The sequence below is a fragment of the Felis catus genome, chromosome B4 (genome assembly GCF_018350175.1).
Source record: "Felis catus isolate Fca126 chromosome B4, F.catus_Fca126_mat1.0, whole genome shotgun sequence".
Classification (NCBI taxonomy): domain Eukaryota; kingdom Metazoa; phylum Chordata; class Mammalia; order Carnivora; family Felidae; genus Felis; species Felis catus.
This window is the reverse complement of record NC_058374.1, coordinates 116,685,121-116,709,124: the sequence shown is the minus strand read 5'-3', so window position 1 is coordinate 116,709,124 and position 24,004 is coordinate 116,685,121. Positions and strand designations below refer to the sequence as shown.

The following is a 24,004-nucleotide window of genomic DNA, read 5'->3' as shown; positions in this document are numbered from 1 at the left end:
TATGTTCTAAGGATCCTGGAGAACACACAAGTCCTTTCCCGTCTGATAAGTATTCAGGAAACAAAAACAGAAATGTTATTGTGAACATAATTGAATTTACTTAACAAAAATCTGCCACATCTAAGTAGCATTGTCCATTCAATAAACTATCCATTACACCTTCTTTGTACTAGTAACTAAACAATAAAAGAAAATGTGAGTTGGTTCCTGGCCTTAAGTTGTTTCACTTTTTAAAGTACTTAACAATTTGACTACAGCAAACACTTTATTAACCAAACAGGTACTTAAGATAGGTATTAATGCTGAAGGTCTTAGCAAGAGGAGGATTTGTACAAGACACTGGGAACTTCAAATCTTCATGAAGAAGTTGCCAAGCCAGGATGGGTAAAATCAAAACAAATAGGAAAAGATAATTCCATTACTAAAAAACCTAAATTCTTGAACAGCACAAGACCAGCTCCCCCCACCTCACCCAAGTGATTACAACAATCTAGCTGTAGGAGCAATAGCTGTGTGTATAAAGGGATAGTATTCCCACTTAGCACATACTGAAGTGATATTCTGGCTACTGTAGAGGGTTCATATTGAGAGATACAACTGCTAAAAATATATTAGGGTCAGTCTACTGAACACCTGAATGGACAAACTGAAGAGTTTGGATTTCATCCAAAAGCCAGGAACAGCCGACTTATGTCCAGGGATTAAACTTTCTCTTGAAGTGTCTCAGCACCCACAACTTTCCCTTTTCAACTCCCATTTAATCAAAATTTCATAAAGTTATAGATTAACCCTTTCCAACCTGTCTCAACTTCACCTTCACCACTTGTGGCCTCTCCATTGGTCCCTCAATCTTTGTGTGGCTGATTTTAGAAACAGGTACAACATTTTTTTCCCTAAAATGAAGGACCACGTACAACAGAAACACCGACTTCTCAAAATATTTTAAGTTCCTAACTCATAATGTAATCCAAGTGTAAACTTTCAGCTGTTTTCCTTACCTTACCAATGGATTTAAAGAAGTTCAATTCCAACCCACAGATTATTCTATCTGGACTGCCGGCAAATGGCATCATAATTCACACCTAAAAGCCTTGAAGCTTGGTGATGCTATGGGATGAGGCAGGTGAAAATTCGCACCACTACCATATATTCTGCAATTACTACTCAGTGACATGAGCGCGTGGGCAAACACACATATACACACACCCAGAAGTGCAGCCCGCAACAAAAATCCTTCTGTAAACCAGGAAGGTGGGGGGAGGCGCAGTCAAGGCACTAAGATTTGCCCACTCCTCTCCTATCCTTGACGAAAATATGCTCTAGGTTGCTTCAGCAAAGAGGCGACAGTCCGGGTCAGAACGGATTTTTGAGGAAGGCACACCGCGAGGAGGGTAGTAGAGCTCGGCCCTGTGCACAGCTTCAAGTTCGTTGCACGGTATGTATGGGTGGGAGCTGAGTTCTGGCAATTATAAGGGCCCAGCAACCCCAGAACTACCTCACCACAGGCTGAAGCACCCTTTTCTCCCCCACCCCACCCCCACCAACTCTCTAGTCCCAGCTAAAGAGAAGCCGCCTCCCCCCGGGATTGGGAATCTGTAGTCCTATTTCAACACACAGTCCTGGGAATCAGTCCAGTGCAGTGTTCCGAGTCCCCCAGTCTCTTGTCACCCCTGCCGGGCCTGGGCCGAGCCGTTCGGCAATCCCTGGCGGGGACTGGGAACATACAAAACTCCCTTTACCTGTGGCAGCCCCTTTACTCTTCTTCTTCTTCCGTCTTTTTTTCTTGGCTGCCTCCTCAGCCGTAGAGACAGCTCCCTCTTCTCTGTCGTCTGGATCCAGGTCGCCATTCAGGTGGCTCCCGGAGGACGCTGCCTCCTCCACACCCGCCATGTTGCCCGAGAGAGCGCGAGACAGTGAGACAGAGCGGCGAGGGCCCGCTCCTTCTTCACCCACCTACACGAGCGACGCCGGAAGCTGCTCTCGATGGTAGGAGCGCAGGGAATGCTGGGATGTTGGAGGACTCGACGGCGCGAATCGCGCGCGAAGGGGTGCCGGGCGAGGCTGCGGAGGAGCGCTGGACTGTGGCTGCTAAAGTGCTAGTGGGGCTGCCTCATACACCTTTTTTGTCCCCGGGCATTCCCCGGGCACATTGAATGCCTGTGCTTGCCCAGCCCTCAAGAGAGAGGGACGTCTGTGCTGAAACCGAAAAGTCATATTAGCGGATTTATGAAGCGTGCCGAAAGCGAGAAGAGGGCCCCAAAATGTGTTCACTTGTACACCTTTTTTTTTTTTTTTTTTTTTTTTTTTTTTTTTTTTTTAGGACTCAGAAGGACTGCGTTGTTTTTCACAGTTACAGTTCACGACGAGGCTGTCCAAGCACTTACGGTGATGAACCTGCAAAGGAGACTGAGAGGCGTTTATTATTAGAGAAGGCAAGGGAAAACAGCGTTTCACGGAAGGAGTGATTAACCGCAGAGTGCTACTAGGAAGTCAAGTAAGAGGACTGAAAAATGTCAGTTGTATATAGTAACATGGAAGACATTGGTGACCTTAGCAACAGCTACTTAGATAGTGAGAGATGGAATGCGGACTCCAGAGAGTTGAGGAATGAGAGGGAGGTGAGGAAATAAGAGACTCTCCTCATCCTTCAAATTTCAGCTGAAATGCCACTCCCTCCGAGACTCTTCCTCGGTAATCTAAATCAGGCCCTGCTTTTACAACCTCTCGTTGATTTCTTAACCTTTCATGGCAATTTGTAATTACATAATATGTTTGATAAATTGGTTTATGTCTGTCTCCCCAACTACCTTGGGCTCTGAAGAGAACACCCTGTGTATTTTGTGTTCTGTCACCAGCACCTACCTCTAAGCCAAAGCATGGTCTGAGCTCAGGAAATAGTCATTGTATCAATAGCACTTTAAAAGCTCCAAGTACTTTATTTTCTCATTTTATCCGCTTCTGAGTTGAGGAAATTAGAAAGTTTTGTGAACTTAGGTCACACAGCAAGTGAATAGAATCCAAACAGCCATCAGGCACCAAAAGTTAAATAATTCTGTATTCTGCCTTCCCAATTGAAATTTCAAATCAGTAAACATTTATTGATTGTAGGTTAGAAATAATTTTTCTTGATGGGCGATAAAAAATGAAGGACAAATCTGTACCCTCAAGAAATTGTAGCATTCAGTGAGATAAAAATTTAACTAAATAAGAATAAAATAATACTTATGCTAATACTTAAGCCATTTATTAATTCTTTTCTATTCCAAGCTAATCTATCACAAAGGTAAGGAATTTTAAAACAGTCTAGAAGATATTCAGACTAGGGGCAAGGATGTGACTAAGCCCAGGAGAAATCAAAGCTCACCCTTTTGAGGTGCAAGGCTACTGCAGAAGATTTTTTTTTTAATTTTTTTTTCAACGTTTATTTATTTTTGGGACAGAGAGAGACAGAGCATGAACGGGGGAGGGGCAGAGAGAGAGGGAGACACAGAATCGGAAACAGGCTCCAGGCTCTGAGCCATCAGCCCAGAGACCGACGCGGGGCTCGAACTCATGGACCGCGAGATCGTGACCTGGCTGAAGTCGGACGCTTAACCCACTGCGCCACCCAGGCGCCCCTGCAGAAGATTTTTTAACATCCTTATAAGTAATACTGCTACGTCAAAATGCCTCCAAAATTTTTTTGTAAATCTTCCCGGTTTTTCTGTAAATTCTGGGAATACTTGTACTGTGGCTACTATCTCAGGCCCAGTTGAGGAGACACAGGATCCTGGAGGACAGAAACTGTAGGGTTGATAAATGAATTTTCACAAAGGGGTGCTGGTATAGGTTGACAGAATTATCAACATCAAAATAAAATTTGTTCACTTAAAAAAATAAGCTACTAAAATGCAATAAGACAAAATATTGTTTCTTTGTTGGAAAGGGATTGTACTCTACTTCTCCCCCTTTTTTTCCTGAAAAGAAGCAAGAAAACTAAACTTCAAGGTAGTTGTATAAAAACAATATATATCTCAACAGTATGGTAGTCGATATTTGTTGGATGATTGTTTTCCAGGAAATTCCAGAGTTTGAGATAACTGAGTGAGTACTTAAAATAATAGCCCGTTACACTCCTTATTTCCATCATTTTTCTTCATTTAGTTTCTCTACAAGAGGAAATTGAATAGGATAAAGGAATGAGAAATGCTGAAATCTCAAAGAATCTAAGAGAACTAAGAATCTAAGTAAATAATGTAACTCAATACCAGTACAGGCTAAAATATTTTTCCTAGCTGACTACATGAAGTAATTTTGTCTCAGATGGCTAACTAGATAAGCAGATAAAAATGTATTTTTTCCTTAGGGAGATGCTTTTCCATTTATAAAGTCAATGCATTATAATAAGACATATTTTTTAAAGATTTTTAAGTAATCTCTATACCTAACATGGGGCTCAAACTCACAACCTTGAAGTCAAGATTCACATGGTCTACTGACTGAGCCATCCAGGTGCCTGGATACAATAAGACATATTTATTATTTTGTCCAGAAATGTATTTTTTGCTAAGAAAACCTCGATTCAAAAAATGGACATTTTTAGCCCCAGTCTTACTTTTTATTTTGAAGTCCTTGATAGTGGTATGGCTTTGGACAAGTCACTTAATTTCTCCAAATTGCACTTCTCTTACTTGTGTTAACTAACATTAACATTAACATACGTTTCCTTATTTCTAAAATGAGTATAATAATAGTACTACATAGAATATGGAAATTAAATTTCAATATGGAGAGAAAGCACTCATGGTAGCACAGTGTCTTACACAATAGTGATAAATGTTAGCTAACTTTACTGTTAGTAAGCCATGCTCCTAAAAATTTTACATTTGTCTGGATCATTTGATGGCCTAGATACCCTAAGGCACTCTTATGTTTTATTGACCTCTGGCAATGGGTTAGCAAGAAATATATTAGGAAAAAAATTGAGAAGGCTTGATTTCTTAATGTTAAGGGTAAGGATATTTTTTTCATATCTTTATGTTTAAAACGTGATATAACTCTTTAAAAATCTATAGATGACATGGCATATACATGCATATGCCGTGTGTGTGTGTGTGTATGTATATATATATACATACACACACACACGCCAGTCTCCAAGTACAGTCACATAGAGGTTAGGGCTTCAACATGTGAATTTGGGGGGGGGGGGGAATTCAGATCATAACACAGACATTGCCAAATGCCTTATAGAAGGGTGCAGGGAGTTATTCCCAGCTGAGAGCCACTGGCATAAAGGCATGAAAGAATATGGAATGTTTATGTAAGTTCTTGCTGAGGAGTAAATTACAACTAGATTGTAAAGGGCCTTTTGTGTTACCCTAGAGGATAGCTTGTATTGTAAGGCCTGAAGGTGATATGTCACAGGGATGTTTAAAGTTTATTATTTTAGAAAAAAGTCTAAAATAGAAGGCCATAATAGACATGTCAATAACATGTAAATAAAATGATTATTATGTGCCATTAAAAGCCAGAAAAGGATATGCATGTAGATTATATGGATAAATTTAAATGGTTATTTAACACAGAGATTTTCAAGCTAGCTAAAGATAACTGTGATGGCAGTCTAAATTCTAGAGCAATGGTTGCCATCCAATAAACGGTTTCATTTAAAAAGCCAAATAGGGGTCGGCTAAGTGACTCTTGATTTCTGCTTAGGTCACAATCTCATGGTTTGTGAGATCAAGCCCGTCAGGCTGTGCACTCACAGCACAGAGCCTGGTTGGCATTCTCTTTCTTCCCTCTCTCTCTGGCCCTCCCTGGCTCACACACTTGCTCTTTCTCACTCTCTCTCAAAATAAATAAACTTAAAAAATAAAATAAAAAGGCAAATATATTTAAAGAACTGTTTTCAACGAGGGTATGGTACTTTCTATTTTTTGAAGTTGAATAGTCTTTTAAATTACTATGAAATGGTAGTGAGAGTAGATGATGTTGGGTTTTGTGCCCTGACAAAATTTAAAAAAAAAGAAAACCATACTATGTCAGTTCTCAAAACCATTTTTTAGACTTTTCTGAACAGTGAGATCTCTAAGTCTAATGGCCTCTATTCTAAAGAAAACATTGGAAATGACAGAGCCTTGTAGTAGAGGAGACTTGCTAAGATGTTACTGTTGATAACAGTATTGATAAGAACTTACAGAAGGCTGTTGGGGGGCCAGAGAGGAGAGGTTGGATTGCAGAAACATTTTGAACATAGATTTAAAAGAACTTAATGGTCCATTAAATGTGGAGTGGTAGAAGTTGAGGATCACACCCAGGTTTCTGGCTTGGGTTCCTGGGTGGATAGTGGTACCATTCTCTGAGATAGGGAATAAAGGAGGAGGAGGAGGTTTTGTAGGAGTTGGAGGGGAAGATAAGCATTGGGCATTTTAAGTTTGAGATGCCTGCAGAGCATCCAGACAAAGATATCTAGTAGTCAGTTAGAAATATGGGTCTGGAGATATAGACATGTGAGTTATTAGGACTTGGGTAGAAGGCTATGAATGAAGTAATTCAGGGAGAAGAGAACAGGACCCAAAACAACAACCCAGAAGGACACTAATGTTTGAGGATTTTGTTTACAACAAGCAAGAGTGGAAAATTCTGTTAAAAAAAGTACAAAGAAATAATAGGACAAGAAGGAGAAAATGCTTTAGAGAATAATCACATAGAAATAAGGAGAAAAAAAGGGTTAATAGAATAAAAGTTTGGTCAACTATATCAACTGCTGAAGAAAGATTAAGTAGTATGAAGTCTCAAACTAGAGCATTGATTTTAGCTATCAGGAGGCTACTGGTAACTTTAGTGACAGCAATTTTGTTAGCACCAAAAGAGGGATCCTCACAAGAGATTGGGATGCACTATCCTGAATGCCAGCTCAAAGAGCAAAGGATCCTTTATCCCAAACTTACTTTATTAGTAACTCTTGCAGTGTTCTCTTTTGTTCTAGAGAGACTGTTTCTTGAAATTACATGTGGCTCTGTTGCCACGTACTCTGGTATAATTCCTTTCCTATTTTAGTTCTGTCCAGCAACATCCTAGGTTACCTTTTGTCTTCAAACATATTATTATCTCTTTTTGTAACTGGAGAATAGATACTTAATAATAGAACTTTACCTTCCCCATGATCTCTATGTAGCATCCATGTATTTAGGCTGAACTTTGGGAAAGACATATATGGTTCCAAGAAATATTCCTATGGCCAAGATGTCAGGAGTGTCATTACCTACATGGAAGTTTCAAGTGTTTATTAGTCAGGGATACATAGGAATCAATATTAAGAGTTCATAAATGAAAGATAAAAACTACATGAAATACTGGAGGACAAATGACAGTACCATTCATAGATTCCCTCTTCCCATCTCTCCTGATCATGGTTCCCTACTACTTGTAAAAGAACTGAGGGTTATTTTAGTGTTGAAGATCAAGGTGGGCTGAGTTGAACTAGGAATATATTGTGAATGAGGTTGTAATGAGCCCTCATGATTAGGATTAGTATTCTTATAAAAGAGGCTCCAAAGAGGTCCCTTGCCCCTTCCACTATGTGAGGACACAGCTGTCTATAAACCAGGAAGCTGGACCTCACCAGACACAGAATCAGACAACTTGAAATTGTCTTATTTGGTTGATTTTGATTTTTTTTTTCTCTTTTGCTTCAGTGTGGATGGTTTCATTGCTTTGCCTTCAAGGTCACTTTTATAGTGTCTAATTCCGATGAAGCTTATCTGGTTACCTTTTCATTTCAGATACTATTTTCTTCAGTTCTAGAATTTCCATTTTGTTCTTTTTTTATAGTTTCCATTTCTCTATTGAGATTTTCTATTTGTTGTTTTACTACATTTATGTTTTCCTTTAAATATTTAAACACATAATAGCTACTTTTAAGTCCTTATCCCCTATTTTCGTCATCTCTTTCATTTCCCAGTTTACAATTTTTTCTCCTGGTCGAGAGTCACATTTTCCAATTCTTATGTCTTGTAATTTGCTATCTTAGGCTAGAAACTACAGACACTACTCTGAAAGACTTTTATTCTCTTTCATGATGGAGTATTGAATATTGCTAAAATAGTTACTTTACTTGCATCTCAGTGTGATACTTTCAAGGTTTGTTTTTAAGTTTTGTTTTTAGAACTAGAGTACCCCTTACTCTAGGACACCAGTGTTCAATATGAAATCCACTAACCACATAGGGCTATTAAATAATTGAAATGTGACTAGTCAAAATTGAAGTGTGCTGTAAGTGTAAAATGAACACTGAATTTCAAAGACTTAGTATGAAAAAGATTGTAAACTATCTCATTAATAATTTTCTGTGTTGAAATGATCATTTTTGGACATATTGGGTAAAATATTTTATTTACATTAATTTTGTTTACTTTTTTTCCAAGAGGTTACTAGAAAAAGTTTAAATAACGTTTATGTCATTATGTTTCTCATGAAGTATGCTACTGTAGTGCTAGTTTAACCCCATTCATAAAACCTAGGCTTTCTGGGATTTCTACTAAATTTCTCAGATAGTTAAATAGACCTTTCCACTGTGGTTGGTTGGAAAGCCAACCTCTCCCATTCCTGTTCAACTTCTGATCATTGTTCAACCCATATTTCTCCATAGTTGTTCTCTTCCTAATAGTTGCCCTTTGCCTAGTCTTGCAGAGTCTTTTCCTGTGCAGACTTCTCTGTGCAACTTCCTTCTCAATGATATCTGGTCTCCATCTCCTCAGCTCAGATACACCACCATGCTTTATTTGGCCTTTCCAGTGGAAGGTGCCCCCAGACAAAAGCCACTGCAATCCTGAAGCTTATTCATTTGTTTCTCTTTTGTAGGGATAATAGTTCTGTGTTTCCTATTGATCAATGTCTAAAAACATTTATTTTGCCTAGTTTGATGGTTGTTTTTGGTGGAAAGTCTTATATCCAGTATCAGTTGCTTTATCATGATTGAAAGTAGAATTCTTTATTATGATCTTTCATTTTCATGTTGGACATTTTCCTTACATGTCTGATGGGTGTTGCTTACGTGTTCGTATTTTACAATAATGCAGTGGGAGAAATGTGACTTCTATGTCCATGGGCAGAGCTTTGCCAACTGGGAAGTTTTGCTTTAATGTGAATGGATGAAAAAACTAACCATAGACATTGGATGCCTGTAATGGACACTGTTGGAAGTCTACCCAGAATTCATTTTCGTTTTTTCCTTGCTAACATAACCCTGCTTTTGGTCAGTTGTCTTTGCCTAACCATGTGCCTGACCAGATGAATGTTTCCTCCAGGGTACACCCTGATTGGGCTAAGCTAATACACAACAATTCTGATCCTTCCTGTGACTTGTTTAGGAAGGACATGTGTCACAATTTTGGTCAATGAGACATGAAGAAAAACCATTGAATGGTAGAAGATATTTGTAAATGATATATTAAATAAGGGACTAATATCCAAAATATATAAAGAACTATACAACTCAACACCAAAAAAACAAACAATCCGATTAAGAAATAGAGGATCTGAATAGATATTTTCCCAAAGCATATACACAGGTGGTCAACAGACACATGAAAAGATGCTCAACATCACTAATATCAAGAAAATGCAAATCAAAACCACAATGAAATACTACCTTACACCTCTCAGAATTGCTAGAATAAAGAACACAATAAAAAACAAGTGTTGGCAAGGATGTGGAGAAACAGGAACTCTCCTGCACTGTTGATGGGAATGTAAACTGATACAACCACTGTGGGAAACAGTATGGAGGATCCCCCAAAAATTAAAAATAGAAATACCATATGATCCAGTAATTCCCCTACTGGGTATTTACCCAAAGAAAATGAAAATACCAATTCAAAAAGATGTATACACCCTTATGTTTATTGCAGTGGTATTTAAAATAGCCAAGATATGTGGCACAAAAAACAGACACTCAGATCAATGGAACAGAACAGAGAACCCAGAAATCGACCCACAAATGTATGGCCAACTAATCTTTGACAAAGCAGGAAAGAACATCCAATGGAATAAAGACAGTCTCTTCAGCAAATGGTCCTGGGAAGACTGGACCACTTTCTTAAACCTTACACAAAAATAAACTCAAAATGGATGAAAGACCTATTTGTAAGACAGGAAACCATAAAAATCCTAGAGGAGAAAGGTAAAAACCTCGTTGATCTCGGCCACAGCAACTTCTTACTCAACACGTCTCCAGAGGCAAGGGAAACAAAAGCAAAACTGAACTATTGGGACCTCATCAAAATAAAAAGCTTCTGCACAGAGAAGGAAACAATCAGCAAAACAGTATGGAAAGGAATGGGAGAAGATATTTGCAAATGACATATCACATAAAGGGTTAGTATCCAAAATCTATAAAGAATTTATCAAACTCAACACCCAAAAAACAAATAATCCAGTGAAGAAATGGGCAAAAGACATGAATAGACACTTCTCCAAAGAAGACATCCAGATGGCCAACCAACACATGAAAAAATGCTCAACATCACTCACCATTAGGGAAATACAAATCAAAACCATATTGGATACCAACTCACACCTGTCAGAATGACTAACATTAACAACTCAGGCAACAACAGATGTTGGCGAAGATGTGGAGAAAGAGGATCTCTTTTGCATTGCTGGTGGGATTTTGCATTGTTGGTGCAGCCACTCTGGAAAATAGTATGAAGATTCCTCAAAAAAATTAAAAATAGAACTACCCTATGACCCAGCAATTGCACTACTAAGTATTTATCCAAAGGATACAGGTGTGCTATTTCGAAGGGGCACATGCACCCCAATGTTAATAGCAGTGCTATCAACAATAGCCAAAGTATAGAAAGAGCCCAGATGTCCATCAGCAGATGAATGGATAAAGAAAATGTGGTATATATATACAATGGAGTATTACTTGGCAATCAAAAAGAATGAAGTCTTGCCATTTGCAACTACGTGGATGGAACTGGAGGGTATTATGCTATGTGAAATTAGTCAGAGAAAGACAAATATCATATGACTTCACTCATATGAGGACTTTAAGACACAGAACAGTTGAACACAAGGTAAGGGAAGCAAAAATAATATAAAAACAGGGAGGGGGACAAAACATAAATGACTCTTAAATATAGAGAACAAGCAAAGGGTTGCTGTAGGGGTTGTGGGAGGGGGTGATGGGCTAAATGGGTAAGGGGCATTAAAGAATCTACACCTGAAATCTTTGTTGTACTATATGGTAACTAACTTGGATGTAAATTTTAAAATTAAATAATTAACTAAAAAAAAGTGATGTTAAAAAAAAAATAGCCAAGATATGGAAGCAACCTAAATGTTTATTGACATATGTGTATACACACACACACACACACACACACACACACACACACATACACACATACACATACAGTGGAATGTGATGCAGCCACAAAAAGGATGAGATCTTGCCATTTGCAACAACATGGATGGACCTGGAGGATATTAAACTAAGCGAAATAAGTCAGACTGAGAAAAAGAAATACCATATGATTTCACTCATATGTAGAATCTAAAAAACAAAGCAAATGAATAAACAGAACAAACTGAAGGTTGCCAGAGGGAAGGCGGGTGGAAGGAATGGCCAAAATGGGTGAAGAGGAGTGGGAGATACAGGCTTTTAGTTATGAAATGAATCAGTCCTGGGAATGAAAGGTATAGCGGCACATGGCTGGCTTGATCACTGGAGCATGCAATTCTTGATCTTGAGGTTGTAAGTTCAAGTCTCAATCGGAAGTAGAGATTACTTAAAAATAAAATCTTTAAAAAATTTAAAAAAATAAAAGGGTACAGTATAGGGAATACATATCGTCAATGATATTGTAATAGCATTGTATGGTGACAGATGGCAGCTACACTTGTGGTGAGCACAGCATAACGTATAAAGATGTTGAATCACTATGTTGTACGCCTAGAAATAATGTAACATTGTCAGCTATACTCAAAAAAAATTTTTTAAGTTTATTTACTTATTAGAGAAAGAGAGAAAAAGAGGAGAGAGAATCCCAAGCAGGCTCTGTCATATGATATGTCATATGTCATATGAATAATGCTACTACGTTGTTAGTGCAGAGCCCGAGGCATGGCTTGAACCCGCGAACTGCAAGATCACGACCTGAGCTGAAACCATGAGTCGGACACTTAACTGACTGAGCCACCCGGGTGCCTCTCAAAAAAATGTTTAATATAAATATATAGTAAATAAATAAAAATTTTAAAAAGAAAAACCCATTGAGAACATCTGGAAAACTTTTCCTAAGTTTAAAAAAAACACACACAAAAGAAAATATGGTCCCTTCTTTTAGGTGTTTTCAAAGCTGAAAATGATCCTTGGGGATGAAATCTGAAGAACACAGAACAGAAAGATGGGATGATGCTGGATCCTTGGTGATGTCATTCAGCCACTGAATTGGAATCCATAGGCTACTTATCCTACCTCCAAACATCTGAGATATCATATTTCTGTGTTGTTAAATTTCTGGTAATTATAAATAAAGACATTCTAACTTTATACAAATTCCAGAATGTACACGACTTGGTGCTCAACTGGCTCTTTTAATCCAGAAATTCCAAGTTTACATTTCCAGTGACTGAGGATGACCAAAATAAAAGACATGAATGGAATCAGTTGGTCTTGAAGTTCTGAACGGAACTCTGGTACAAAGTTATTTTGGAGTCAGAACCAACAGATCTCTAATATTCCTTGGGTCTGAAAATTGCAGCAACTGGTGAGACAGAAGGTTGGTACTTTTTAAGGCATTATATTTTTGAGGGCTTGAACTTTGGAATTTGATATCTTTAGGTTGTTATGGGTAGAAGTTGGAACTGGCAGAGACTTTTGGGTACTCTTTTTTTAAGAATGGTAATTTACATGTCACAAATTCATCATTTTAAGGGTATAATTCTGTAGTTTTTAATATATTACTACTGCTACTTAATTATAGAATATTTTTCATCCATCAATTAATAGACATTTATGTTGTTGCTATTTTTTAGCTATTATGAATAATGCTACTATGAACATTCCTGTACAAGTTTTGGTGTGGACATACATGTTTTCATTTCTATTGGATATATATCTAGGAGTACAAGTGCTGAGTCATATGGGATAATTCTATGTTCAACATTTTGATGAACTACCAGACTATTTTCAAAAGCAACTGCAGCATTATACAGTCCTACCAGCTATGTATGAGGTTTCTAATTTCTCCATGTGTTGTCAACACTTATTATTGTCTTTTTTTAAATTATAATCATCCCAATAGGTATGTAGTGGTTTTGATTGTAATTTAGCTAATTACTAATGATGGTGAGCATCTTTTCATGTGTTATGGGCTATTTGCATATATTCTTTGGAGAAATGTTTTTCCAAATCTTTGGTCCATTTTTAAATTGAGTCATTCAACTTTTGTCTTTTTGTTGAATTTAAGAGTTCTTTATATATTCTAGATACTAGATTCTTATTACATAGGGTATGCTTTGCAATTATTTTTCCCATTCTCTGATTCATTTTGATTTTTTAGAGTTTATTTGTTTGTTTTGAGAGAGAGAAAGAGCACATGTGTGCATAGGAGGGACAAAGAGAGGGGAGAGAGAGAATCCCAAGCAGACTCCACACTATCAGAGCAGAGCCAGTGTGGGGTGAGATGATGACCTGAGCTGAAATTAGGAGTCAGGTACTTAATCTACTGAGCCACCCAGGCACCCCTTGAATTGATTTTTGTATATGGTGTGATGTAGGGATCTAATTTCATTCTTTTGTATATAGATATCCAGTTGTCTCATTACCATGTGCTGAAAAGACTATTCTTTCTTTCATTGAATTATTGTGGCACCTTTGCCAAAAATTAATTAACAATAGATGTGAGGGCTTATTTCTAGACTCAGTTCTAATTCATTGATCAACTGCAGTTGACCTTTGAACAACACTGGGGGTAAGGGCACTGACCCCCAACACAACTGAAAATCCACCTACAACTTTTTACTCCTCAAAGCTTAACTAATAGCCTACTATTGACCTGAAGCCTTATCAATAACATAAATAATTGATCAATACTTATTTTGTAGGTTGTATATATTATATACTATATTCTTACAATAAAGTAAGCTAGAGAAAAGAAAATGTTATTAAGAAAATCATAAGGAGAAAATACATTTATAAGGGCACTTGGGTAGCTAAGTTGGTTAAGCATCCAACCCTTGGTTTTGGCTCAGGTCATGATCTCACTGTTCATGAATTCGAGACCCACATTGGTCTCTGTGCTGGCAGCATGGAGCCTGCTTGGGATTCTCTGTCTCTGCCCCTCCCCTGCTAGCTTGCTGTCTCTCAAAAATCAATAAATAAACGTTAAGAAAAAGAAGAAAATACATTTATAGTACTATAAAATCTCTACATTATAAGTAGACTCATACAGTTCAAACCCATGCTGTTCAAGGGTCAACTGTAGCATGCTTGACTACAATTTGTGTTTTTATAAAGCAAACTAACTAATAATTACTAAATGAGAGACTGATCTCAGCCTAGCATGGAATTTGTCATCCTCAAATTTTCATACTTGATTTTTCTAGTGAAAGGAGGCCACAGCAGAGGTAATAGAATTGTAACCTTTATTAGGGTGGGAAAAGGCCTTCAGCTCAGCTGCGACACAGGCAAGAAATCTTTCAACTCTTAAAAAAAATGAAAAATAAAAAATGAGCACTAGTACCCAGGATGCCTCCTCAGAAAGGTACTCTCTCACACTGTAGCAGGTTTCACTTCTCTCTGTGCATGCCTTAAAGCAACCCCACTGGCAAGGAGCTCTAGTTCATCTACATTATTTCAGTACCCATCAGTTTGAATTTCTACTCTTAACATTTTTAAAAAAATATATCCCTGAAGCAGCTTCTGCTATAAGCGCCTGCTAGGGTTGTTTAAGTTTCTCCTCAGGTGCCAATTACTGGCGTGTGATTTTTTTGTGCTCTGGTTCCAAAGTAGCATGGATTTTAAGTGGTGCACCATAACCCTGTTTTTCCCATAAGCCCTATTATTTCTAGTGCAAAATATTGCAAGACATAAGGTTTTTCATGAATGTACATAACATGTTACAACATAAATGCCTGTGTTTTTACATTTTAACCGAGGATTTTTGAGATACTGGATTCACTTAAAGTAGAATCTTCAGCTACAGTGGCAGGACAATGAGATGGAGATGTGTAGATAAATAGGAGTTTTGCTGTCCTTCAAATCTTCATTTTAAAGACATTCTCCTACTTAAAGGATGGGCTAATCCAATCTGGGCCTCTGAAATTTTTCTTTATTAATAATAGTAATAGCTAATGATCCTCAGTCCATCCCATTTCCCAGTCCATTGATGTTGTTGCTGCTACTCAGTCCTCCACTGTGTGCTCCTTCGTCCTTCTACTACAAATCCATTAGGCCAGTTAGCTATGGTTTAGCCAGCCCCAGACTCCCCCCCAGTCACAAGTGGGTTTTCACAGCCTACTAGGTAAAATGTGTCCTCTTAGTCCATGCTTCCCAAACTTAGGCATTTTTCAGAATCACCTGGAGGGCTTGTTCAACCACCGGTTCTTAGATGCCACCTCTGGAGATTCTGATACGCTATACATGAGGTCTGAGTGAGGATTGGCATTTCTAACAAGGTCCCAGGTGATCCTGAGGCCCCGCCTCCAGAGGCCATATTTTGAATGGCATTGCTATAAATGGCCCTGTCATCAGCAGTGTTAATTATCTTAACCAGTTCCTTCCCTGTCAAACCTTTTTCCCTGGCCATTGCATTGGCACAGCCATTCACAACCAGGGGCAGTTTTGATCCCCAAGAGATATTTGACAATGTCAGGGAACACTTTTTGTTGCCATAACTGGGAGGGTATGCTACTGGTGTCTAGTAGGTAGACACCAGAGATGCTGCTAAACATCTTACAATGCTCAAGGTAGCTTCTTACCACAAAGAATTATATGGCCCAAAATGTCAGTAGTGCCCAGGTTAAGATACTTGGCAGGGATGTGCTATTGCTTTGTTTGCCCATAGCATGCAATCCTTTTGATTGCATCTATGTCAAGTTGATAGCCTATGAAGCAAAGATAGAGATAAAAGAACAGTTGCATTTCCCACCCCAAATTTTTTTACATTTCATTGAAAATACAACATCTAAACTTTCAAAGTGTAAAGTGCTTTGAAAAATCACCTATAAACATGATAACTTGTCTTCAGAGTTCTAATTTCTCCTTCTTAGGTCTCATGGCAGAATGGAAGACTTTACTGAAGCCAAATCTTTGGATATTGGGCCCATCTATTTCTTTGATCAGGTAATAATATACCTCAGTCTCATCAAATTGTAGTTTGCATTTCTAAAAATAATTAGCTTTGGACCAGTATTTTTCTCTGCTTTTTAATCAGAAAGTTTTCTTTCATTTTAGATGAAACCAAAAAGGAAAATATGGGAAAAAAGAGAACATGAAGGCCATTTCCCCCATTTGAGATACACCTCAAGAGCTATTTATAGGTAAAATATTTGGAATTACTCTTCAGTTGCTGGGATCACTTTACATTTTCAAAGAGTTATAGGTGCTCAGGACCAGTGCTTCCTATTCCCCATCCCTTAAGAAACTATATCAAGGAATTTCCTATTTCAAAGCTGACCATGAAGCCAATCAGAGAACTTTATTTTAGCTAGATCAGTGATTAATTGAAGCATAATTGGTCATATCTGACCAGTCACTCTGTTTGCCGCTTTCCACACAAACCCAGCCTCAGTTTTGCTTTACAGGGTTTGTACTAGATGTACTCTTTGGTTTCTGCATTGCTTACTTTCTGTTCCTTTTTCTTTTTTAAGTTTATTTATTTTGAGAGAGAGAGCAGGGGAGGGGCAGACAGAGAGGGAGAGAGAAAATCCCTATCATGCTCCTTACTGGTAGCACAGAGCCCCACATCGGCTCACAAACAATGAGATCGTGACCTAAGCTGGTATCAGGAGTCAGATGCTTAACCAACTGAGCCACCCAGGGACCCTTCTTCCTGTTCCTTTTCATATTTTACTTAAATATTACCTTTTTGATGAGACTTTTCTTGATTATCCTATTTCAAATTTCTACCCTGTCCTCACTTTGGCATTCCCTATTCTTCTTCCTGACTTTCCTCATGCATTTATCACTTTCTATAACATTATAAATGTCATTCCTATTTCTTTGTTTGCTCTCCCTCCCCTTGTGAGAGTATCAGGTCTATAGGGAAGGATTTTTTTAAATCTACTTGATCACTTATCTATTCCCAGTCCTAAAAGCAATGCTGAACACACAGAATGGGCTTAATACAGATTTGTGTCCGCCCTTAAATATAAATGAAATGATGGAACTAGTCATTTCACAATGTTTTTTACCCGCTAATTACTACAGTTTTTTAACTTGGAAATTAAAATACTCCAACTCATCTTAGAACATGTATCACAAGGTTGTATAAGGTTAAAAGCTGTCAGTTATACCAGTGAGTTCTTGAGCAGGGGCAACTTTGCCCCACAAGGGGCATTTGGCAATATCTGAAGACATTTGTGGTTGCCATAACTAAGGATGCAACACTAAACATCCTACAATGCACAGGACTGCCCTCCACAACAGAGAATTATCTGGTCCAAAATGTCAATAGGGTCAGGGTTGAGAAACCATAGTATACTCTCATGTGGTAGAGTTTGTTTGTTTGTTTGTTTGTTTGTTGTTTTGAGCCTGCTATAACTTTTCTCAAGTTATGCTTGAGAAATATGCTTGAGAGCATATATGCTTGAGAGCAAATATGCTTGAGAGCAGCTTTGCTGCTCTTTTCAGAAGTCTATTGTCTTTTTATTTCCAACTCTTTCTGTTTGAAAAACAATTCAACATAACTTGGTTATTTTACATTCACAGTAGTTGGCTTATAATTGGCACTCAGTAAATGAGTTCAGGTTGTCATAGGGACAATAAGTAGGTCTGTTTATCATAAGGCTCCAGGGCTTTATTGGCTGCCCAGCTTTCTTATTTGATGCATGTCTTAAGCATTGCTTCTGTTCATTCCAATTAGAAACACCCTGTTTCTTCCACTGGCTATCCTCCTGCTGCCACTGTACCAGGAGTAAAATCCACACTTTTTACCATGAGCTGCAAGTCCTTCTGTCATTTCCTCTCCTACCTGCCCTCTGACTTCCTTGCATGCCACTGCCTGTCACTTGCTCCCCAGACATTATGGCCTATCTACTCTTTTAACAATCAAGGCCACCTGCTTTTGGTTCTTTGCATCTGCTGTACACTCTCCTTTGAATGTTTTTCTGCCATATTGTTTTATGCTTGGCTCTTCCTCCTCATTATTCTAGTTTCATTGCAAATGCCACCTCAGAAAGGCCATCCCTGATCTCCCAATCCAAGGAAGCCAAACATACACCACCCCCGTCACTCTATTACAGTGTCTTGTTTTATTTTCCTTATTGCAGTTATCACTATCTGTAATTTTCATTGCCTTCCTTTCTCTCTCCCCTCCTTCTTCCTCCTTTCATTTTTCCTTCCTGTCTTCCCCATTAAGGTCCATGAGGTTGAGTTCCGTTCTCTTTGCCATGTCTCTCTAGTGCCTAGAACTGTGCTGATGAATATTTCTTGAATGAGTGAGTCATTTCTTTATATGTGCTGTTCCTAGAGAAATGGGGCTACTTTTAACACTGAGACAGGTGCCAAGACCTTCATTGTTGATTATCTCCTTAAGGTCTTTAAGTCTGGTTTTGAAATGGGTAGTCCATTATTTGAGCTTCTGTCTGAAAAATAAACCAGACAGGTAAGTATTATTTTTAAAATGCACATTCAATTTCTCAACAACCCTCTGAAGGAAGTAAAATTATTGACCTTATCTTACATATAATAAAACTGAGGCAATTAATAAATGGTAGGTATTAATATTATTATTGAAATAAGTAGTTTTTATCATTTCATTTGAGCAATAGGTAAATCTGACAATTATGAATGCATATTTACAGGATGTTAACAAAAAAAAATACCTTAAAGTGAAGATAACACAGTATGGCTCATACAGTTTGTATTGGAGTTTAGTAAAATGATGTTTATGAAAGCAACTTTAAAGCTATAAAGAGATATAGAAATTTCATGAGTTATTATATTTAAAGTTTCAAAAATGGGTCTTCCATCTTTTAAATATCAGTGAAAATATAACTAATGCCTGAAGATCAAAGATTTAAGATCTACATTTAGAATTCTTATGCAAATTAAAATATCTTTTCATCTTAAAAACATTCCCTTTTACTTTACTTAAATACTTAGTTGGGAAAGTACTGTTATTTTTCACATTATGTGAATGGAATTATTATTTAGAAGAGAAATACAAGTAACTCTTTAGTGCTGTTTACCATTTTTAAATTTTTTTTTAATTTTTAATGTTTTATTTGTTTTTGAGAGAGAGAGAGACAGAGTGTGAGCAGGGGAGGAGCAGAGAGAGAGGAAGACACAGAATCTGAAGCAGACTCTAGGCTCCAGGCTCTGAGCCATCAGCACAGAGCCGAATTCAGGGCTCAAACTCACAATCCCTGAAATCATGACCTGAGCCACAGTCATTTAACCAACTGAGCCACCCAGGTGTCCCAGTGCTGTTTACCATTTAATAAAAACTTTATGCAAGTGAAATTCCATCGAGTGTTGATAATGTTTTACCACACTGACTTGGTGGAAGAAAACATTTTGAAATTGTAATGACTTGGTTAGCTGTCTTAGAAGTCTTTGAGCAACTGGTTTAGGGAACATTTCAAAGGACAGCTCGTTTAAAGTACTTTTGTTCATACCTCTGATAGTGTAGTGAAATCAGTTTTGGTTTCTTATGCAATAGATACTGATTGAATAAATGAGTAAAGATAGTAGCCAGATTATAGATTTTAAGCTCCTGAAAGGGAAGGACTGTGTCTTCTCTGTGTATTCTGTGTAACACAGTGTCCATGCAATGTATGCTTGATTGTCCTCCTAGATTTTATTATATCAACTATCAGAGGCTTGAAGATACCTTTGATGTTGCTCAGTAAAATATGTGCTTGGGATATAAATGTTCTATATCCAACTCATGGCTCCTATCTTTTAAAAAAATTTTTTTAATTATTTTATTTATTTTTGAGACAGAGAGAGACAGAGCATGAGCAGGGGAGGGGCAGAGAGAGAGGGAGACACAGAATCCAAAACAGGCTCCAGGCTCTGAGCTGTCAGCACAGAGCCTGACGCAAGGCTCAAACTCATGGACTGTGAGATCATGACCTGAGCTGAAGTCGGACGCTTAACCGACTGAGCCACCCAGGTGCCCCTCATGGCTCCCATCTTAAAGAAGGATCACATCTGAGCAAAGCCACTAACCCACTAACATTGCTATCTGGACCTAAATCTATCTTTTTTCTCTTTATACTAATATTTGTTGAGCAAATATGTGCTAGAGAAACAGTAATGAACAAAACAAAGCCTCTGTTTCATGGCTTTCATTGGAGCAAAAGGAAACAAATTAAAGCCAAATAAACAAGTAAATATATAGAATATCAAATAGTGATATGTGCCTTAGAGAAAAAAACAGGTTCAAGGAGAAGAGGGTGATGCTATATTGTATAGGGTGTTCAAAATGGCTCCATTTCTATAGTAATATTTGAGCAGAAGATGGATGTAAGGGTATATGGTACATAACAGTGAGAAGCATCCTTGGTCTATTTGAGGATAACAAGGGGGCCAGTGTGGCTGAAGCAGAATGAATTGGAAGAGAGTAGTAGGAGATAAGATTATAAGAATAAGAAGAAAGGGAGAGGCATCTATGTGTCTCAGTTGATTGAACATCCAACTTCAGCTCAGGTTATGATCTCAGAGTTCATGAGTTGAGTTCGAGCCCCGCATCAGGCTTGCTGCTGTCAGCACTGAGCCCACTTCAGATCCTCTGTCCCCTTCTCTCTCTACCCTTCCCCACTCACTCTCTCTCTCTCAAAAATAAATAAACATTAAAAAAAATAATTATAAGAGAGGTGCGCCTGGATGGCTCAGTCAGTTAAGCATCGAACTCTTGATTTCAGCTCAGGTCATGATCTCATGATTCATGGGTTCAGGCCCCTTGTCAGGCTCCATGCTGATAGCTGTGGAGCCTGCTTGGGATTCTCTGTCTCCCTCTTTTTCTGCCCTTTCCTTGCTCACTCCCTATCTCTCTCTCTCTGTCTCTCTCTCTCTCAAAATAAATAAATATCTATAAATAAATAAATAAATAAATAAATAAATAGCAAAAAAAAAAAAAAGAGGGGACGGAGAGGGTCAGATCATGAAAGACCTTGGGTGCCACTGTTATGCAGACTTTTATACTGAGTGACATGGGAAGCCATTGCAGAATCTGAGTGTAGAGGGGTCACTGGACCTGATTAAATGACTAGGCTTGTGTGTTGAGATTCAATTTTAAGAACTGGGGGGAAAAGCAGAAGATTAGATAAGAGCCTATCTATAGTAATAATCTAGGCAAGGGATGATTGTAGATCACCTAGTGTGATAGTTCTGAAAGAGGAGCAATAAGGTTGATTCTGGATATAGTTTAAGGTAGAGATGACTGGGTTTGTTATGGAACAGATATAGAATGTGAGAAAAAGATAGGATAAAGATATCCAAAGATAACACCAGAGCCTTTGACCTGAACAGCTAGAAGAATGGAGTTGCTATTTATTGAAGTAAGTAAAAACTAAGGGGAAAAACAGGTTTGGTGGGAAAGACCAGGAGTTCATTTTTGGACATGTTGGATAAGTTGACCTTGAGATGCCTTTTAGAGATGTTATGTAGAAAGTGGGTATAAAAGTTTGGGGGTCAGGTGCGAGGTCAGAAGTAGATATGTACATTTGTGAGTTGTCAGGGTCTAAATAGTTTTTAAAGCCTTTCAAATGGGTAAGCTTACAAAGGGAGTATAGGTAGAGAGAAGAAGGGAGGTGTGAGAGAGAGAAGTTAACTCAGAGATGAAGAGAAACCAGCAAAGGGTTGGAGAAGGAATATCCAGTGAGGGAGGAGAACCAAGACAAAGTGATGTTCAAAAAACCAATGAAGAAAATGTTTCAAGAATGTTCAGTTATGTCAAATGCTGCGTGGGAGTTGTATGAGTTGAAGACTGAATAGTGACTGTTTGGTTCAGTATGATCAAGGATTTTGGTGACTTTAAAAGAGGCTTCTCTGTGGAGAGGTGGGGACACATAGAGTGGGTTGAATAGAGAATGGGAGCAAGTATAAACAACTTTCAAAACTTTGCTTTTTCAAAGCAAAACAACTTTTACTGTATACCACTTCACACCCATTAGGATGTCTACTTAAAAAAAAAAAAAACAGAAGGTAACAAGTATTGGCAAGGATGTGGAGGAATTGGATTGTGCATTGCTGGTGGAACTGTAAAATGGTGCAGTGACTGTAGAAAATTATATGACATTTCCTCAAAAAATTAAACATAGAGTTACCATGATGTAGCAATTACAATTCTAGAAGTGAAATCAGGGACTTGAACAGGTAGTATATACCCATGTTCATAGCAGTATTATTCATAATTGCCAAAAAGGTGGAAGCAACCCAAGTCCATTGACAGATGAGGGGATAAACAAAGCGTGGTATACACGTACAATGGAACGTTACTCCTTAAAAAGGAAATTCCGACACATGCTGCAACATGGCTGAACCTTGAAGACGTTATGCTAAATGAAATAAGACAGTCACAAATGAACAAATATTGTATGATTCCTCTTATATGAAGTTCATAGGGTAGTCAAAATTGTAGACACAGAAAGTAGAATGGTGGTTACCAGGGCTGGGGGTGGAGTGAGTGATATAGGGTATATAATGTCTCTTCTACCTTCTCAGGATCTCCTACCGGGATGGATATAAGACAGATCAGTAGGAGAAAAACATTTTTATCTATTAATTTTTAAGTGTAGAACAAACACCCAATGGAACAGAGTTGAATGCTTATATGCTAGGTTGGACAAAATAATAAACTGTGAAAATGTGACAAGACAAAGGGGTAGGCTAGAGCAACTAATCCTTGAGAAATGACTCAGAAGGTAAGAGTTTAACAAAATTTGTTTGTACAGATTTTTCCTGACCTCAACTTAATCTTTGGTGATAAGAATGGTTCTTCCTCCTGGTATAGGGAGGGTATGTTTCACCTGAGGGTTTTAGCTCCTGCTTTCAGGAAGAAAAAGGAAGGTCAGAATGCACCTTCCATTTGCTATTTTTCAAATGCCTTTAACTCAATATAATCAATATGCTAAAATGGCATATTTTGGGGTGGTATGCTCTGAACCTCCACAGGAGGGATGGAGAGTTAGTGTTAATGGGTACAGAGTTTCATTGGTGAAGATGAAAAAGTTCTGGAGATGAATGATAGCAATGTTTGCACAATAATGTGGATATACTCAATGCTTTAGGACTGTACACTTAAAATTGGTTAAAATGGTAAATTTTATGTGAATTTTATCATAATAAAAAAAAGGAATTTTGCCATTAAGGGGGCAGATAAATGATTTGTAGTTGGCAGGAACTGTATCAGTTCCTAAAGGTGTGTGGAGAAAAACACTGAAGAAATTTGTAAAACTAGGCTGTTGGTAATGCCTTGTAAGAGAGAGTCAGCTGAAGTCTGACCTTCCTTTAGTCTCTACCCCCTAGATTCAAACCCTGTGCATTTTAAGGGCCCAGAGATGGGGTAATCAGCACCTGGGATATGGACTTATCAACCAAAAATGTCTGTGGGACTGGGAAGGGCATGGGGGTGCCACTAATTTCTAGTTGTTTTGGAAGAATTCCTCTAGGAAGCAATAGACTTAAATGCCACTTGATCAGCAGTACATTCTCTCTCCTGGTAGTTTAGATACATGGTAGGCCAAATCTTAACCATAATCACTTTGGTAGTAGAGTTAAAACATTAAGAATTCAGACGGTCTTATCAAAGGTGAACAACTTTGGCCCAAGAGAGTGCCA

General features: G+C 38.1%; 2 protein-coding genes across 11 annotated transcripts in view; one reads left to right on the top strand and one right to left on the bottom strand.

Moving 5' to 3' along the window:
- The window catches only part of METAP2 (methionyl aminopeptidase 2), a 28,842-nt gene extending 26,864 nt beyond the window's left edge, over window positions 1-1,978 (bottom strand). For both annotated transcript variants that reach the window (XM_003989121.6, XM_006933934.5), the window contains exon 1: window positions 1,740-1,978. In XM_003989121.6, the coding sequence (XP_003989170.1) occupies window positions 1,740-1,890 (151 nt within the window). In that variant the 5' untranslated portion in view covers window positions 1,891-1,978. The remainder of the gene's footprint in view (window positions 1-1,739) is intronic.
- Window positions 1,875-24,004, top strand: part of LOC102901233 (uncharacterized protein C3orf20 homolog) — a 134,905-nt gene continuing 112,775 nt past the window's right edge. For 4 of the 9 annotated variants that reach the window (XM_045062178.1, XM_045062175.1, XM_045062183.1 and 1 more), the window contains exons 1-6: window positions 1,875-1,986; window positions 2,321-2,691; window positions 12,339-12,773; window positions 13,030-13,298; window positions 16,267-16,339; window positions 16,451-16,536. In XM_045062178.1, the coding sequence (XP_044918113.1) occupies window positions 13,150-13,298; window positions 16,267-16,339; window positions 16,451-16,536 (308 nt within the window). In that variant the 5' untranslated portion in view covers window positions 1,875-1,986; window positions 2,321-2,691; window positions 12,339-12,773; window positions 13,030-13,149. Of the gene's footprint in view, window positions 1,987-2,320; window positions 2,692-11,006; window positions 11,067-12,338; window positions 12,774-13,029; window positions 13,299-16,266; window positions 16,340-16,450; window positions 16,537-24,004 lie in introns of those variants that run through there. The other 5 variants (XM_045062176.1, XM_045062180.1, XM_045062177.1 and 2 more) reach the window with 5 other exon arrangements.